The sequence below is a fragment of the Manis javanica genome, chromosome 17 (genome assembly GCF_040802235.1).
Source record: "Manis javanica isolate MJ-LG chromosome 17, MJ_LKY, whole genome shotgun sequence".
NCBI classification, from domain to species: domain Eukaryota; kingdom Metazoa; phylum Chordata; class Mammalia; order Pholidota; family Manidae; genus Manis; species Manis javanica.
In genome coordinates this window covers 7,467,339-7,486,218 of record NC_133172.1, presented here as the reverse complement: position 1 = coordinate 7,486,218, position 18,880 = coordinate 7,467,339, and the positions used below count along the sequence as shown (strand labels likewise).

Sequence of the window (18,880 nt, the reverse complement as noted above, 5' to 3'; positions counted from 1 at the left end):
CACAATTCTGGGGAGAGGCCAAGAGGGCAGGTTTCCAGTCCTCTCCTCGCTCTTTTTCTCTCTGACCCTTTCTCTGGGAAGACGCCTTAATTTCCCTCTTAGAACCCAGTCAGTCTCCTTCCCTCCCTAGAGCTCAACTCCTCTTCTTTCCCCTCCACAAATTCTCCCTATGGCCCATAATGACACCTTAGTAAAAACACATGGCATCCCCCTGACTTCTCCAGGCTTAACTAGCCCCACCAGGACATGTAGGGTGTGGGGGTAGGGCTTTTCACCCACCCATCCCCTGGTTGTGTGCCTTTGTGCAGTGAACAATCAGTACAACTGCACATGGCCACCCTATCTCCCTTGCTCACAAGAACCAGTCTTTTTGGGAACCAGGACCTCTCCTCAGTAATCAATCCTCTCTAAGATCCTCTTCTGTGACCTACAGCCAGTGGAGTCTTATCAACCACAAACCCAGTTTCTCTCTAGGATTATGGCTTTTTTTTGCATAGGACCTACACAAATGTGTTCCCCCAACACTCAAATTCTTTCCAGAATTCTGATGCCTTCCTTCTCTCCAACCCCTGCAGCTATCCACTCACCCAAACTTATTAATCATGATTTATTTGGGAGGGGGGAGATATTGATACACCAATAAATATTGCACAGGCCAATGGTGGAGGGAAGATCCAGACTGAGGTAGTTTCTGTAGAAAGGGTGAGGGACCTGGGCAGGAAAGGCACCTGAGGTTGTTGGGGCCTGAGTGGCAGTGAGTCTTTGGGTGAGGATGGGTCTCCGGTTCCTCCAGACCCACAGCTCTCTGCCCAATATGACTCCCAAGCCCTTCAGCCTGGACAAGCTGATCGGCAGTTGACCAAATAGCCTGCCTTGTAAGTAGCAATTGAAAGATCAGGTTTCCTTTAGAAATTCTAACTGGTTGCTTCTATGCAGCGATAACGGACTGCCCAAGGTTGACAGTGCCCAGCAGCTGTCATTGGCGGTTTGCCAGAGAGGAGGGCTGGACAGCTCTCATTGGTTGTGGACTGGGACTCTGCCTTCTTGAAATGATGGCACTTTGCCTGAAACAAACTAAAAAGACAGTGATCTACGCCTCGGAGGGTAGATTATGATTGTGCCTGGTGTTTGTAGCACTGAACAGCTGTGATTGGCTGACACTCCCACCGCAGTCAAACCACGTTTGGGTGTTTATGGACCGGTGGAACTCAGAGATGGAATATAAGCAGAGTCAAAAAGCTTTGAATGGCTGTTCAACAGAAGTAGTGGGCCTAGTAACTGCAGGCTGCCTTGCTTGTTGGCTTTAAGAATACAATGTAACGAAGTGATCCTCTGTAACTGGAAGTTGGGGAGTGGCAAAGCGTAGTAGCTATGATTGACAGCTTGTCGCAGAGGCGGGGCTTAGTTCCTAACCAGGTGGCGGGTCTGGGATAGGCAGATAGGTGTGCTCACGGCTTGTCTCTGCTGGGTGCGGCCTGGGGGTGCTCAGAAGCCAATGGATCCAGTTTGGGAAACCCTGGGGGCCGGAACACCCCGATGGTGGGGGTCAGGGCTTGCAGGTGGGCCAGGGCCCGAGTTCCATTGAAGGCCACGTCGCAGCCTGACTGGGCCAGGAGCCAGTTTTCCACCTCCGACTGGAGCCACTGGGAGGTCTCTGCAGGGGGAAAGGCAGGTGTTGAGAGGTGACTGGGACCAGGAAGGAGTGGAGGGGGCATCAGGAGGGCTCAGGACGCAGAATATGAGGGGCCTGAGTTTGAGAGAAGCCTGGGGTGTACCTGGGGCCAGGAAGAGAGTGGGACAAGACTTAGGAGGGTCCAGCTCTGGGACTTTCATCCAGAGACAAGCCAGGACTCTCATTCAGGGAATGGTGGGGGTTCCTGTCAGGATGGAGACCACCTGGGAGGGGGACAAGGGTCTTACGCCTAGGAAGGAGTGCGCAGGGAGGGGGAGGGGTGGCGGGAGGCAAGCCACAGGGGAAGTCTGATCCAACATCCCTATGGAGGTTGAGGTCAGGAAAGAGAGGTCACCCCTGGGAGGGATCGCATCCGTCAGGGCCGGAAACTGGATTCAGGGGTTCCGTCTGTGGTGGGTCAGCTGGGAAAATAGGTCAGGTTCACCAGCGAGAGCTGAGAGTAGGCAGCGGGCAGCTTGGGGATGATATGTCTCACTGGGGCGGAGCCATCGGGACTGAAGGCAGTGTTGACCCTGTGGGGACAGCGTAGAGTCTGTCCAGGTGGGGCCACGTCACAGCCTGGCGTCGCGGGACGGGGCGGAGCAGCAAAGGGGTGGGGCGGGACCTCGTGGCACAGGGGACCCTGACCCAGTCCTTCCTACCTTCCGGCGGGCCGCGAGCACCTGGGGGCCGCCGGGCCAGGAAGCTGTGCGCCAGGAGCGCCTCCTTGGCGTGTTCGTCCTGAGCGCGCAGGGCCAGGGCGCTGAGCAGCTCCGAGTTGTTGGACGTGCTGCGGTAGTAGAGCATGTGCGCCAATTCCAGCGCCTGCGCGCTGCGCCGCTGTCCGAACATCTGCAGGCGAGACAGCCGCCCGCGCGCGCTCAGCCTGGCGACCCCGGAGACGCAGGGCCGCGCTGGGTCCCCACGCCTCCACCCATTCCCACACCCCTCAGTCACTCGCGCAGGTAACGTCTCCCCGCGGGCTCGCGGGCCCTCCCCCGATGTCTTCGGTTCGGGTCCCCAGGACCCGGGCCTCGGTACTCGTTTTTAACACACAGGTTCTCGCCACAAGAGACTCTGGGGCCATCAATCAAGCTTGCAGCAACAGCTGCACTCTGTGGCTTGCTCATCTGAGCCACGGATGAAATTGATTTGTTCAAGGATTTCCAGATGATAGGAATTTTAGCCTTGGAAATTTTTGTTACAATGATTTTTAAAGTCCTTATCTTTTCACACATACTACAGTATTTCCAGATGATATGTCTAGGATTTGCTTCAAAATAATCCAAGTGGTAGGAGAGCTGGGATCTTTAGATGAAACCCGATTGACTACTGCTAGTTGCAGACGTGGATGCTGGCAGATGTGGGGGGCCTTATCATACTGTTCTATTTCTCCATTTGTCTGAACTTCTCCATAAAAAAAAAAGGTTTTAAATATTAAATTGTAAAGAGAAATGTTAACAGACAGCAAATACTCAAAAGTTCCACTTTAAGGGAAAAAGAATGGCAGGCAGGGCAGGGCTGAGGCCCAGCTGCTTATTAGCTGCCCCCTTCCTCACCCTTGGCCACCTCCTCACCAGGATCTCTCTCCCCATCCATGGTGTCCCTAAGGAGGGAAATGAGACCCCACTGGTACCCTCTGGGCACCACTTAAAACCTTTAAAACCTCCACCGCATTCCTCCATTCACCTGCAAAATGGGCTCAAGGCTTTTGGGTCCTGGAAGCCGGTCCCAACTCTGTCCCTACCAACTATGATCCCTTGACTAAGACTTAGGTAGCACTGTCTCTGAAATGAGGTAGATAACAGGAAGGTCTCAGGAAGTCAATACAGTTAAGACTCTTGGTGCTGAGCCTGGCCCATAGCAAGCATTTAAGCATTAGCTACTATTGAATATTCGTCTTCACCCCATGCTGGGTGCTGCCTGCCTTTTAATTGTACACGTTGCCTGCCCATAATGTTATCCATCACACAGAGATCTAAGGTGAAATGCCTCTGAAGTCAACACACCCCTGAAAATTGCTGAATGACCTGCCCAGGACCAATGACACGGCTGTGTATGGACTGTAGTCTCTTCTTACAAGCCCGGCACAGTCAGTTTATGTCCCTGTATTGGAACAAATTGCCATTTCTTTGGTTGAAGGCAAGAAGCAGGAATTGCATGTGTTAGCCACTGTCAGGTATGAAAAACACACCAGGTTTTGTGTCTGTTTCTGCCCAGCTTATGAAGTTGAATTCTCAATTGTTAAATGAGCAGGTCATGCCAGTCCATGGCACACAGATGAGGCCAGACCTCTCCCTGTAAAGGGCTCACCACCTGCCACCTGGATGTTCCCTTCAACGCTCACCATGGCTCCGCTGACTGTAATGTCTCCCCTCACCCAAATCCACTCTGTTGTGTCCTTTTCCCCTGGGCTCCATATCAGGGCAGCCCCACATCTACCCAGTCACAGGCCAGACCCCTGGCACCATCCTCGCCCCTCCTCACCAGCCTGTCAGTCTCCAGCCCTGTCCTCCTGCCCTGCCGCTCTTCTCCAACCCACCTACTGCATCACCCTAGCCCCCCCACCTCCCACCCCAGTCTCACTCCCTCCAATCTGTCCCAGAACAGCCACAGCGCTGACATTGCTCCTCCCCGGCTCACAGCCCTGCCATGGCTCCCCAGTGCCCTCAGAAAGTCTGAGCTCCCTGGCCTGGCACTGAGGCCCTGCATGGCCTGGCCCCTAAAGATTTCTCCCTCTCACTTCCTGCTTGTCCCCTCTGAATGCAGCCCATGTGGAATGAGCCAATTTACCCTGGGGCAGGAAGGATGGGCTGAGCACTGACAGACTGGGGGCTGGCGCGAGTCCACTCTGGGGTCGAGCCAGAGAGCGGGGGGCCGTGCACAGAGAACTAGGAGGAGTGGGTGTGGAGGAGATGCCGCTGCGGTGAGTGCCAAAGGCCTGCCAGGAGGGCTGCTCCTGAACTGGCTGCTCCTGGCTGAGCACAGAGCACCCAGATCTAGGAGACGGTGGAGCGCTGCTTGTGGAAACCTCAGAAGCGGATGAGCTCTTCGAGGGGGAAGAAAGGGATGGGCGTCCTGCAGTGAAATCAGCCTCCCAGGGGCTAGGGGAAGAGGGCAGCTGAGCTCAGTGGGCATGCAATGCATATGGGAAGGGCTTGGGCATGTCCAGGGAGCAGGTGGGGACAGAGATTTGGAGACTGGGAGAGGAGCCTGCAGTGGAGAAAGAGATCTGAAAGTGACTGACACATGGGAGGGAACAAGCCGAGTGGGGCTGGGGAGCACCCACACTGAAGAGTGGGATGCTCAGCCCAGGCATGGGAAAATGTTAATGGGTGCTCTGAATTAACTAGTGAACTGGGTTTTAAACTATGCCCCTCAAAGCCTGAGAGGCTCCTGGGGGCACTAGAGGTAGGACAGATGGTCCACCCTGGGCTGGGACTCAGTGTCCTCCCCAGACCAGCTGACACCCCTCACCAGCCTCCCTGCCTCTGGTCTCACTGCTCCACTCTGTCCTCTGCAATGCCTGCTCTCCCTCCCTGCTTACAACTCTTCCATGGCAACTGCTGCCCTGAGGACAAAGCCCAGGGCCCCTATCTTGGTATCTGAGGTCCTTGCCACCCTCTGGGGCCTCACTTCTCCACCATGCACCCTGGACTCCAGCCCCAAGATCCTCCACGCTGTGCTCGCCCAGCCTTCTCCACCAGGCTCAATCCTCCCCTTTCAAAGCTTCCTCTAAATCCCACCTGAACCCTGTCCTAGGCAGGAACTGCTACCAGCTGGCCCCGGCCCCAGCCCTTCACCCTCTCAGCCAGTGCAGCCTGGCTGTTATCTGCAGGATTTATTACCAGTCTTCCTAAGAGCCCGTTGGGATGGCTGAAAACAGCTTGAAAACCACTGAACCAGCGAGCGAATGATCAGGTACAACGGACGCCTCACGCAGGTCCACACTCCTGGGGCCAGTGCCAACCCTGGGGAGAATCAGTAAAAGGCAGCCCCCGGGGCCGACTCAGCCTCAAGACAGGGCATGCGGCACAACTTGGGTGTCAGCCCCCACCCCTCCCCTTGGCCACAGCTCACTGGATGGCAAACAACCTATGCCACTGTCATGAGGCAGTCCTGCAATCACATGTAGCAGAATCAGGAAGGGAGCTTGTTAAAAATACAGTTTCCTGGGCCCTAGTCCCAGAGTTTCCAATTCAGTCCATTTGGGCTGGAGCTCAGGAGGCTGCATTTATAAAACAGCTCCCCTGGGGACAATGACAACTGGCCAGGACAGGGAACACAGACTCAGGGAACCATAGCCCAATTAATAATCATAATAATGGTAATGGCTAAGTCTCATATAGTACCTCTGGGCTATGTCAGGCTCTGTTCTCAGCACCACATGTGTATTAATTCATTAATCCCCACAACAACCCTATGAGTTACGTCCCATTGGCACCTCTGCTCTCCAGATGTGAAAGCTGAGGTACCGAGAAGTTAAGTGTCTTGCTCAAGGTCACACAGCTAGAAGACAGAAGAGCTAGGTTCAAACTCAGGTAGTCTGGTTCTAAAACACACATCCTTCACCATGTCACTAAAGTGCTTCTCAAAACAGCTACTCAGTGACTGGCTGTGCTCACGCATAGAGTGCCTACTGTGTGCCAGGCACTGTACCCAGTGCTTTTTGTCAATTCACTCCTTTGATCCTCACAGTCACCCTGCAAGGTCTCCCTATTATTCCCACTTTCCAGATGAAGAAACCAAAGCACAGAGAGATCGAGAAACCTGCCCAAAGTGTTGAGTAAATAAGGAAGAGAAGGAAGGAAGGATGGACAAAGGAAGGGAAAATAGGGAAGGAATGAAGTACAGCATAAAACAGCAATAACACATGAAATAAACACAGTTATATGGTGGCCTGACCTTCTGGCTGAACACCAAGAAGCAGGGACCCAGGAGGCATGGCTAGGGGTCCTCTTACCTTGGAGGCCCGCAGGCCCATGAAGGCAGCAAAGAACAGCAGCAGCAGGGAGGTGGCCACCTTGAGGTCTGAGAGCACCACCATGCCCACGTTGACAAACAACGCCATGCCCGAGACAAAAAGCGTGACATTGAGCAGGGCACGCTGCAGGGTGGGTGTGCGCACTTTCAGCTCAGGCAGCAGCTGTTCTAGGCCCTCCAAGGGCGTGTCCTTCAAGCTCTTCAGCACCAGATGCCCCTGCTTCGTTCGGGCTGCTAGCACCACCCGCTTAAAGTATCTCCTGGTGGGCAGAGACAGAGGGGTGGGGTGGTCAGGACTGCCCCAAGGAGCCCCTCCAACCCCAGGACACTCTCACTGGCTCTTCAGTCACAAACTCACATTAAAAGCTACTTAACAATGGTGAAAGGAAAAAAATCAGAAGTAAGGTAAGTGTCCAACAATAAGGGATTAGTTAAATAATGCTCATATCTATTATTGGACACCTAGGTTTCTTCTGATTTTTATCTGCTTGATAAATGAGAGCTGCATACAATTCTTTTGTTTAATTAATTTTCCAATTCAAATTCTACATATATTGTAAAGTATCTGCTAAGTGCCAAGGGAGAGCTATTAAGCTCTGGAGAGACAAAATGAGTCAGTCACTGCCTCTGTGGAGCTGATAGTGCAGCATGACAGACAGATAATTAGAACACACCATATAAGAACATAAATATCTTCTTGGAATAAATTCCTAGAAGTGGAATTACTGGCTTAAGTGAGATGAAGGGGGAGTGCTTTTGTCTTTGGTTTTAGTTGAGTTTTGTTTTTTTGGATTTGTGACCATATTTGAAAAACTGATTTCCAGAAAGACTGGGTAATTTACAGGCCCACTGGCTGACAGTGAGATCTGGCTCTCCTGAATTTGCATGTCTCTCTGTATTTGAATAGCCTCTGCCAAAAATAGGATGCTTATCAGAATCCTGGCTGTGCTGTGGCTTTTCAGAATGTGGCCTTCCCTCTCTTTGCCTCAGTTGTCCTCATTTGGAAAATGGGGAGATGTACCCCTACTTTATCTCTTCCCCTGGGAAATGTAATTCTTACTTTCCCTTGCGAAGAAAGGGCATTTGGATGATTCACCACCCCGCCCTTTCTCAACTTCCCACCCAGGGCCCAGACACCCCAGTCCAGACACTGACCTGTCGGTCCCCTCTCGACTCTAACCTTGCTCCCTCTCGCTGCAGCTGGGGAACAAGGGCCGCCTCACCTCTCTGCAGGGGGCGACCTGGTGAAGAAGCCACGCTTGGAGCCCACGCTGGACTTAAGGGGCATCTGCCCAACTCGCTGGCCCAGGGCCCAGAACTGCATGTAGATATACTGATCCAAATTTATTGTCACCTGCCAAGGGGCACAAGGGAAACAGAGGCAGCTGAGCATGGACTGGGTCGTGAGCACGGGATACTGCAATTAGATGCTCCTCCCCCCATTCCCAGGCTTATCATCACCCAGTGTCTAGGCAGGGTGGCCAGATACAGCCATTCACGTTTTATACTGCACAAGGGCTTACCACCTAAGACGGCACCATTCACATCACAGTCATCTTTATTACTATATTTCCTAGAAACTGAGATGCCAATGATTTTAAGATACTCCGTCATTTTTTAATTGAATAAATTTGACATACAACAGTGTATACATTTAAGGTATACAATGTGTTACTTTGACAATCTCTTTATTGTAATATGATTGCTGATTGGAAGCTCAGTTATTTTCTGAAGCAACTAAAAGAGGAAATATATTGCCAATTAAACTATGTCACACTGCCGCTTACAAGGCACATCCCAATTTCAGAGACAGTAAGATACGATTTTTAAAAAAGTACATCTTAAAAATCACTAAAATATGGAACTTTGGAAGATTTCAGTATTTTTATGATAATTTTGTTCACTTTAAGGATAAGCATTTTATATTATTTATTAGTACAATATTCTGGCAGATGGCAATGAAGTTTCTAGTGCAAAGGATATCTGTATCTTACACTTTTCCAACAGATGGCAGTGAAGTGACCTGGGAAAGAGGTAACTTTTTCTAATTCACCAAAGGCACCAAATGAGCTAGTGCAGGACTATAGCTCCCAGCAGCCTCAGCCTCCCAAAAGCTCCTCCCTTGCCCCAAGGCCTGCTGGGAGTTTTGCCTCTGGTCAGCAAGACAGGCACCTGGACCTCATCCTGAGGGTGGTGAACCACCAGAGCGTAGGCCAGGGCGTCCTCAGAGAGTGGGGAGAAGTTGGCCTGGGCCAGCAGGGGTTCCAGAGCCCGAAGCACCTCCTGCTCATTGGACAGACGCTGGGGGTCTGTGAGCAAAGGTTGGTCAAGGCTCTCCCTGTCGGGGTTGATGGGGTCATACAAGGCCTGCAGAGAGAATGAGAAAGAAAAATGGGTTAGGGCACAGCATGAGGGATTGTGGGTCCACTTATGGGTGTTCCAGGCCCCATCCTCTGAATGATGGGGTACCCTGGGGCTTACTCTGAGCCCTCTCTCCTTTTCTCTCTTCCAGCTTGCCCTAAGTTGCCTTGCTATTCCTGTGACTTTAACACCACTGTGTGCATGTCTGTGTATCTCTGTGCAACTCACATCTGCAGCTTGGACCTCTCCTCCAAGTTCTGGACCTAATATCTGATTCCAGAGCACGAGCACCGGTCCTCTCCTTCGGCCACAGTGGCAGAAGAGAAGGTGGACATGGCGCTGCCCGGAGATACTACCTTTCCCAACCTCTCTTGAGGCTAGGCGTGGCCAGGAGACTACGTTTTCATCCACAGGATGTGGGCAGAAGTGCTGGGTACACCTTCTCCCTCACTTCGTACTCCCATGAACTCCTACTCCCTTCCTTCCTCTGCCAGCGTAGACCACTGTTTTGCCCATCACCCAGTTTTGACCACACAGAGATGAAGGCAATGTCCAAAGAGATGGCAGAGCAACAAGATGGAAGGAATCTGAGTTCCAGAATAATCTCACGTGGCATGGAGCCACCTACCCCCTTGGCCCACTTACCACAGGACTGTTAAGTGGGAAAGAAATGATCCTCCACCTCCTTTAACCCAACACGTCTGCTTGTTACAGCAGCTGAGCTGTTATACTAACTAATCCAAATTCTTCATTTGACATTTTTTTTTGGATGTCACAATCACCTCAAATCCAATGTGTCAAGCCCACAGATCACATCCTCGCATCCACATCTCCTAACCGAACCACCATTCTGGATTCCCTCTCCAAAACCGATTTTCCGAACCAGCCCTGGCCTCTCCCCTGAGCGTCAGACTCTCATACGCAATGATCTCTTTGACATTTCCAGTTGGGTGTCTAATGGCATCTCATATCTAACATGGCCCAAGGAGAGGGCTTCATTTCTTCCCATCTCTACCCATCCATCTTCTCCTTTCAGGAAATTTGCCACCATCCACCAGATGCTCTGACCTTTGATCCCTTTCTTATCATCTTCCCCATATCCAATCCTCCAGCAGGTTCGCTGGCTAAACCTCTGAGTCGCTCTTGAACCCATCCCCCCTCCATCCCCCTTCCATCCCCGCTGCTACCTTCTCATCCCAGCTACCTTCACTCCGTCCCTAAACTGCACTGGGCGTCTGCTCTCTCTGCTCCTAGTCTTGCCACTTCCACACCATTCTCCACGTGGCTGTCATAACGAACTGAATTCGATTATGAACAGCTCCCACACCCTATCGGTCAAGTGCTCCCCACTGCATTTGGGAATAAATGCCAGAATTACTCCACCACCTTCAAAGGCCTCACAAACTGGCCTCTTGCTTTGCCTGCTGCATCTTAGGCACCCACCACAACCCCCCTCAAAAAGTTGTGGAATGATGAATGAGTGAGATTCCAGGCACCTAGCTTACCTGTGCAGAAATTGAGTTTCAGGATGACAAGTGACTTGTCCCAAACTATACAGCACACCCTTAGAGGAAGTCACCCTTCCATAAAACAAGCCCATAAACCCGACTCTCCGGCTCTCAGGAAAAGTAGCCTTAAGAAGCAACTTGTCTAGGCCAGGTGTGATTTTGAGTTAGTGGAAGGGAAGAGGATAGAGTGCTCCAAGTGGGAGGAAGGACCTGAGCAAAGATTTGGAGGTGGGAAGGCCCAGGGCCTCAGAAACAACTGAGCAAGGAGACGTGAAGCAGGAGAGTCGAGCCTCGCGAATCCTCTTCTGAACTAACCCCCGTGGCTGGGGCTTGTTGGCCCACAGCTAAGGCCTGTGCCTGAGTCCTTCAGCCCAGGCTGACAGAGCAGGTCCCATGGGCCGTGTTCGCAGAGTCACAGAGTGATCTTGAGAAATTCCATTCCCGGGACTACAATTTGAGACGGAGGGTATCTCAGAGCTGGAGGAGGCAGTGTCTACATTCATCAAATCATCTGCTGCAAGCCAGATTCCCTTCCAGGAACTTCACATTCACCCAGTGCTTCAAGCCAGAAACCCGGATGTTGCAAGTGACCCCTGCTGCTCCCTTCCCTCACACAATGGCTCCTGATAATTCTCCTCCAGAACAGATCACCACTTGGCCCAGCTCTCCTCCCCACCAGCCCTGGCCTATCTGCACCCCATCACCTCCTCCTGCCTGGAGGAGCCTGCTCAATGGCCTCCCCAAATTCCCTTGCCTCCTCTCCCCCCACCAATCTGTTTTCTACACAGCAGCCAAGATTTTGTCAATAACAGTAATAAATGATAATGGCATGTGTTTATATAGCAATTGCATATGTCAGGCACCGTTTGAAGAGTGTTATACACACCCACAATGTGAGAATGACACTTTTGTAATCCTCATGTACAGATATGGAAACTGAGGCACAGAGGGGTTAAGGTCACACAGCCAGGAAGTGGTACATCAGGAGTTACATAACTAACCATGTCAATCTCCAGCTAAAATCCTCCCAAGGCTCTTACTGACCTCAGGAAGCAGGACCGTGATCTGTACTGTGGCCTGCAGGGGCCCCCAGGTCCTGACATGACAGTCCCCTTTGGTCGCTCCACACCAGTCACACTAGCTTTAGTTCCTTCAGGCACAGAGACTTTGTATATGCTGTAGGGAGACTCTCCCTGCCCCCTCCCTGCCTCCTTCCCTTCCCATTGCTGAAGTCCTACACTTCTATCATATTCCACCTGTCTCATCACTCTAAAAAGCCTTTGTCCACTCCCTGGGCTGAGCAGGGCCACCTGTGTGGTTGGGCAGGGTGTGCACTGCACAAAGGTAGTAGCTCTAAGAAGCATCATTGTAGATTCTCTAGACTTATACATGCTTATCATAAATTCACCCTTTCAGATGAAAATAAAGGGTACAGAGCAGCACCATCGAATACAACTCTCTGCTATGATCCAAACATCTTGACCCATACCAACCAATAAGTTGCCTCTGGTCACAAATGAGATGAAGGAGATTGAGGAATAGAGTTTTAAAATTGTATTTAATGTCAGTTATTTCAAACTTAAATAGCCACATGTAGGTCGCATTAGACTACAGAATTAGACAGCACCAGGCTAGGGAAAGGGGTGCCTTTTTCTAACTTGCACATAGACCCCAGTGTAGAAACCGAGGTCAGCTTTGTTATCCACTCTCAAGGACTGTGCCCCCTGAGTTCACTATCTGAACTCATCCATTCACTGGAGGAGAGTGTGTGACCCAGAGCTGTCCCCACCACCTGAGGTCAGCTCCCCAAAGGCAGAGTGCAGGCCCCAGTTCACTGCTCCTGAAGCCCCAGCACCTGGCATGGGGCCCTGTGTACACATCTGCTGAAAGAATGAAAGATGTCATTGGGTCTTCGTGAAGGTGGCTGCTGCCACTTTCTGTCCTCAATTATTCCCTTGGAGATCTTCAAATACCATCTGTCTACTGAGGACTGCCAGATTTCTGTCTCTGGAATGGACATCTTCCCTGAGCTCCAGACTCACACAGCCAAGAGCCTACTCGATACTTCTCCACGGATGTCTGCTGGGCCCCTGGAAGCCCCCCGACAGGCTTCTGACAGGCATCCTCTCAAACCCACTGTATCCCATCTGGGGTCCGGAAACCAGCCCTGAGACCTGCTTCTCGGTCATCTTCCTCAGCTCAGGAAGCCAAGGCCATCCTTCCGGGTGCTCAGGTCCGAAGCCTGGGGCCATCCTGGACCCCTCTATTTCTCACACGCTGATCCCATCAGCAAGTCCTGATGGCACCACATTCCAAACACATCTGATCACTTCTCACTCCTCCCCCCATCTGAGCCACCCTCATCCTCATTGTGTTGGTCTCAGCACTGCTCACCTCCTCTATCCCCACCCCCAAGTCTGTTCCCCATGCAGCTGCCAGACGGCTCCTGTTGTAATCTAAGTCACATCCCTCTTTTCTCAGGACCTTCCCAGTGGCTTCCACTTCACTCAGAATCAAAGCAAACTCTTCACTGTGAACCACAGGACCCTCAGGATCTAGTCCCAGTCCCCTCTCTGTCCTCATCTCCAGCCCTCCACTCTCATTCACTCCACTGTAGCCCCACTGGCCTCCTTGCTGTTCTTCCTACACACCAGGCATGCTTTTGCCACAGGGCCTTTGCACTTACTATTCCCACAGATCTCCACATGACTCACTCTTGCTTCCTTTGGGTCTCTGCTCAAATGTCACCCCCTCAGTGAGCCCTCCCTGACCACCCTACTTGGAATTGCAAGACACCCCTGCTTTATTTTCCTCCTGAATTTGGGTTACCAGATTTAGCCCCAAATAAGCAAATAAAATAAAAGACACCAAGTCAAATGTGATTTTCAGATCAACAACAAACCATTTATCAGTTTAAGTATGCCCCATGCAATATTTGGGGACTGTATTGCATGGCGCATTACACTTAAAAAAAAAATTCACAGCTTATCTGAAATTCAAATTTCACTGGGTATCAAGGATTGAAGTGTCCCCTAAAAATTCATGTCCCCTCTGCATATGACCTTATTCGGAAATAGGGTCTCTGCAGGTGTAATTAAGGTGAGGATCTAGATGAGATCATATGGGATTAGGGTGGGCCCTAAATCCAATGAGATTGTCCTTATAAGAGACAGAAAAGGACGTACAGAGGCACAGTGAAGGCCACGTGAAGATGGAGACATAAACTGCACTGATGTGTCCACAATCCACTGAACACTGAAGAGAGTCAGCAGCCACCGCAGGCTGGGAGAGAGGTGTGGGATGGCACCCTGCTCAGAGCCACCGGAAGAAACCAACTCTACTAACACCTCGATTTCCGACTCCTGGACTCCTGAACCCTGAAAGAATCAATTTCTGTTGCTTCAAGCCACCCGGTTCATGGAACTTTGTTATGGCAGCAAGAGGAAATGAATAAACTGTGCATCCTGTTACCTTATCTGGCAACTCTATCCTTAGTTCTTAGCACCTCTTAACATATTTTACTCCTTTACTCTGTTGAGGGTCTGTCTCCCTTACTAGAATGTGACCCCGGGAAGCAGATAACACACATCTCTCGGGCTTGCCACTATGTCTCAGGACCTGGAGCCATTCAGGGGACAAAGCAGGTGCTCAATAAATATCCACTGAGTGAATTCAGTGATGAATGAATGATGAAAAGGAGGAGCAAAAATAAATCACCTGCCATCCTTTGAACCGGGGCTATTCTAATTCATTTCCTGCCCCAGGCCTCTTCCTTAAGGCACTTAGGTCACCAGCAAAAGGTCACTCAGAGTGTCACACCTGCCTTCTGGGGCTCCCACCCTGCCCCTCTTAGCATCTGTTTAAAATCTCCTGTCTCAGTGGAAATATGCATCTTCACAGTACATTCTTTCTATATTTCTATATATTTAAGTAGTTACATAAAGAAAAATATTTCAAAATAACTTAAAAATAAAATACAAAACCCTGACGCTAGAGACCCCAGGGGCCTCAGGGAGGAGCAAGAAGGCAGGTAGACAGGGGCACAAATCCTGGCTCTGACACTGTGAGGTGTGCAACCTGGGGTACATCCTGGGTCCCCCTGGAGCCTTGGTTTCTGCCTCGGCAAGGGGGGCTGACGACAGCTGCCCCTCACGGTTGCGAGAAGGAGCTGACAGGCTGACGGAGTAAGCGCTCAGTGAAAGGGGCTCTGAAGACCTGTTGCTGCTACTATTCACAGCAAAGGGGGGACCTGTAGGAGGGGCACAGTGTGAAAGGGCTAACTCAGTAGACGTGGGTTGTTCAAACCCTGCCTATTGCAAAGGACTGGCCCTTGCCCAGTCCTGGGCGGTAACCTCTAACCTCTTAGAATGTCCTGCCCAATAACAGTGTCTGTTTTCCAGGGGCCTTGGGCCACACCAGCTAGTCTACGATAACAACAGGACTTATGGTGAGGCCTTGGACCACGTGGTATCAGCCTGACCTCTGAAGGGGCTGGAGGGCAAGCACCTAAGGTCAGTCACAGGGGTGCTCCAGGCCCATGTGACTGACCCCCAGTAAAAACCCTAGACACCAGGCTTGGGGGAGCCTCCCTGGTTGATGATACTCCGTGGATATTCTCACACATCAGTGCCGTGGGAATGAAGCGCTGTCTTTTGACTCTACTGGCAGAGACAACTGGAAGCTCTCCTCTGGTCTCCCCTGGACCCTGCCTATTGCCTGTCTTCTTTGCTGATTCTGTTTGTTATCCTTTTGCTGTAAAAACTATTGCTGTAGGCTTTTCTGAGCTCTGTGAGTCCATATAGAAAACCCTCTAGAGTATGGTCTGAGGGTGGTCCTGGAGACCCCCAACACAGGCAGGACTTAGGGAGAAGAAGGGGGACACTGAGAACTGGGCTTCCTGACACCACTCTCTGCTGGGGTTGCACATCTCTCTGGCTGCTCCTTGTCTGCCCCCCTCACTGACTCCAGTTCCCCCTCCTGACTCCAGGATGGCACGCCCCAGGGCTCAGCTAACCCCCCTGTTGGTCTCATTTAGTGCCATCTAGATCCTCCCAGGGTTCTGTCTCAGCCCAGACCCCTCCCTTGACTTCTAGACTCCACATTTGAGTCCATCTCTCTACCTGGCTGGCTAACAGGCAGCTCAAATTCCAAAGTCCAAAACTGAGCTCTCGAGCTTCCTCGCAGATCTGCCTACTGCCCCTGCCCCATCTCCTGCATTTCAGTGAATTGCAGCTCCCCCTTTCCGGAGGCGCAGGCCAGAACCGCTAGAGGCACACAACCCCTCTCTCTCATCGCCCCGCCCACATAGGCAAAGGCTGATGCTTCCCAACCATTAGCAGCACCTGACCACTTTTCACCACTTCCACTGCCATTACTCTTGTTGCGGCTGCCATTATCTCCCACCTGGGCAAACATGACAGCCTCTGTAACAGATCTCCCTGCCTTGAAGTCAGCTCTCATACAGCAGCCACAAGGATCTTGTTAACACCCAAGTCAGCTCACGTCCCTCCTGTGGCTCCCAGCAACCCTAGAGCCAAAGCCAAGTCCTCACCACTGCCCACACAGCCAGGAACCATTTACCCCCATCCCCACTCTGCCCTCATCCCCCACCCTCTCACCCCTCCAGTGGGCCCTTTGCTGTTCTTCCAACACTCTCACCCCAGGGCCTTGCAGTGGCTTTTCCCTTTGCCTGGAACATCCTCCCCCAGACATCCACCAGGCTCCCTCCGTGTCTTTACTTAGGTCTTAATTCCCTTGTCACCTCCTCGGGGAAGCCTTCCCTGATCACCCTGTCTAAAATAGGCCCCTATCTTTTCCCATCTTGCCACTCTGCTTCATTGCTCCTCCTCGCATTTACCACTCCCGAGCATCATATTTTATATTTATTTATTGTCTTCCCGACTGGAAGCTACGGGGGCATGGCTTCATCTGTCCTGGTCACTGCCAAATCCCCAGTGCTTAGAATGGGGCCAGGCAATAAGCAGGTGCTCAGACAATTTTTACTGAAAAGAGTAGATGAGCAAAAAAACATGACAGGGCCGAGGGGCCCCTATCCTCACCTGCAGGCGGGACAGGACATGGTGGTAGTGAAACAAGGTGCAGAAGTCCACGTGGGCTGAGAACTCTTCCAAAGCCGCCTTTTCCACAGGGCTGGAGTGGAATTCCTGTTACCCCAGGAAGCAAAACTTCTTTTTAGGACTCTTTCCCCTTCCTAATGGGAATTCTTTGCCGGGCAGCCAGACACAGATAATCACAGTTCTGGGGTCTTTGTTTGGGGAGGTAGAAAGGGGTTGGTCAATTTTACTGACCAAGAAACTAAGATAGCCCAGTATATACTGAAAAACAGATGGCTGGAAGCCTAGAAGGTCAAGTTCCTGCTTTGACACTTACTCAGCAACATTCACACAATGCTAATTGTGTGCCTGGCACTGTTTGCCGGCACAATGCCATCCTCCAGAGAATGAATGTAAAGCAGTTGATGGATTTATAACCCCTAGTTTTCAGTGGGGGAAGCTTAGGCTCAGAGAAGTCATCACTTCCTGAGGGCCACAGTGTCTACATAACCGGGAGTTGACACTCCAATCCATGCCTGACCCCAGAGCACACATATTGAACCTTTTCTTTATGCTTCCTACCTTGGTGCTCTGGGTCAATGTCTTCACATCTCTGAGCCTGCTTTCTTATTAACAACAGAGGATCACACCCTCTTCTCAGAGAGCGATGGTGAGAATTTAACGCAACTATGGGTGTCCACATATACATGTATGTTTATGTATGTGCGTATATATTTGTGTGTGTGTGGATAAAGCTGAGGACAGTATTTAGCACATAAAGAGGTGTTCAATAAATAATTTGTTAAATGAATGAATGATGATCTTCAATAATGACAAGTGTGATGAACACAGCTGGGTAAGAGCTTAAGCTCTGGAGATGGACCAGGTGAGGTAAATGAAGCAAAATTTAAGGAGACATTCACCCTAAGGGTCAAGCAAGTGCCTACTGCCTCAGCCTAGTCCCCACCCTGCTTTAGGGTCAGAGCACTTGGTTCAAATTTGAGCCACTACATCACAGCCCCGGGTAAATCCCTTTCCTTCTCCTGCTTCAGTTACCTTTTTGCAAAATAGGGATGATGGTGGCATCTCTCCTACTGGGTTGTCCTGATGATTCAATAATATGTGAAAAATGCTTAGCACCGTGTCATACAGAGACAGCTCAAACAGTGTGATAGCAATTACAATAAGAGCTTCACAGACATAATTATCAGTGGGTAGTAGGAATGGTAATGATGATGATGATTACCCCATTTTGCAGAGGGAAAAACTATGCCCCAATAAATGCTTGTTGCAAGCCCCCAAAACAAGCTAGAGTCAGGAATTGCGGCTACATATGCATCTCAGAGGTCTTACCCAGCCTTCCAACTCACCCCGCGCCCACCTGGGACTCTAAGAGGAACTACAACTCCCAGGAGGCGCCAGGGTATTCCTCTATAGACGTAGGGTTGTGCCGCTGCGAGGCCTGCCGGGAGTTGTAGTCCCCCGGCTCTTGAACCCGAGACTGACGGTACCTGTGTCAGGAGGCGGAGCAACTGCTCCTTGGAGAACGGGATGAACCGTTCGCGGTACTGCTGGGCCCAGTCGCGGGGCTCCGTGGGGTTCCTTATCTTGCGGTACTCCCCCATCTTGGCCTGCAGCGACGACAGGGCCCGGGAGCGCCCGAGGATTGCGGGCAACAGGGGCCATACTCGGACCCCGGATCCCCAGACCCCCCGGGTCACATGTAGCATGGCCAGACCCTTTTCCCGGAGCCTAAATGGGGGAAATGAACAGGGGCCAAAGGTCATCCGGAGGAAAAGCTTATATACTCCACTTCCACGCCCCAACCTCCAGGGGCCATCCACCCCCAGCACGGCGCAGAATCCATCCGCCCGCCGTCTAATACCTCTTGCCCGTCCTACCCACACTGTTCTTTTGGACTAGGTCCCAGCAGGGATTTAGAAGTCTCAGGTCCTGGTGCTTTTGCGGGCCCAGTGACTCTGTGGTGCTACAAGTGGTTTCTGCGGGGTCTGGGCTGAAGGCGGACCTTAAGAGCATAAGCGATGCTCAGAAAAGCTACATAGTGTGCAAGGTCGCCCTCCCTGGACCATGCAGTCCTCTGCCCTCTCCCTCACCTTAGCCAACGCTCGACTGTCATTGAGCCTCCTGCGCATGTGCAGGAAGGCGTCCTTGGGCCCTTGAGGTTCAGCTTCAGCCTGCACTAAAACGCATGCGCAGATCCTGGTCCATTTTTCTCCTGTACCGCCCTGTCTCGACTGCTCATGCGCATTCTTCCTGTTTTTGTTTTTTTTTCCCCCCCTCTA

At 51.5% G+C, this 18,880-nt stretch overlaps 1 protein-coding gene across 4 annotated transcripts; it reads right to left on the bottom strand.

Moving 5' to 3' along the window:
* Positions 1-592: 592 nt before the first annotated feature.
* On the bottom strand, positions 593-18,817 carry TMEM143 (transmembrane protein 143). Of its 4 annotated transcripts, XR_005057930.2 has the most exons (9): positions 18,692-18,817; positions 18,089-18,329; positions 16,584-16,688; positions 8,828-9,022; positions 7,879-8,009; positions 6,636-6,915; positions 2,335-2,524; positions 2,028-2,205; positions 1,517-1,654 (listed from the first exon to the last, which is right to left on the bottom strand). XR_005057930.2 is itself a non-coding variant. In XM_017644818.3 (8 exons), the coding sequence occupies exons 1-8, from the start codon at positions 18,712-18,714 to the stop codon at positions 1,449-1,451; spliced, it is 1,371 nt and encodes a 456-aa protein (XP_017500307.2). In that variant the 5' UTR covers positions 18,715-18,817; the 3' UTR covers positions 593-1,448. The 4 variants fall into 4 exon arrangements, 3 of the variants coding, with proteins under 3 accessions (XP_017500307.2, XP_017500308.2, XP_017500309.2); XM_017644818.3 differs by lacking the exon at positions 2,028-2,205 and having other exon boundaries at positions 593-1,654; XM_017644819.3 differs by lacking the exons at positions 2,028-2,205; positions 18,692-18,817 and adding an exon at positions 18,479-18,677 and having other exon boundaries at positions 593-1,654.
* Between the last annotated feature and the right edge of the window lie 63 nt (positions 18,818-18,880).

Excerpts from the sequence above, each read along its gene's own strand:
- TMEM143 (XM_017644818.3), bottom strand. The coding sequence starts at position 18,714 with ATGACAGTCGAGCGTTGGCTAAG. Across the intron at positions 18,330-18,691 it reads ACAGTCGAGCGTTGGCTAAG|GCTCCGGGAAAAGGGTCTGG; the intron begins GTGAGGGAGAGG and ends TCCCCCATTTAG. Across the intron at positions 16,689-18,088 it reads TGCTCCGCCTCCTGACACAG|GAATTCCACTCCAGCCCTGT; the intron begins GTACCGTCAGTC and ends CTGGGGTAACAG.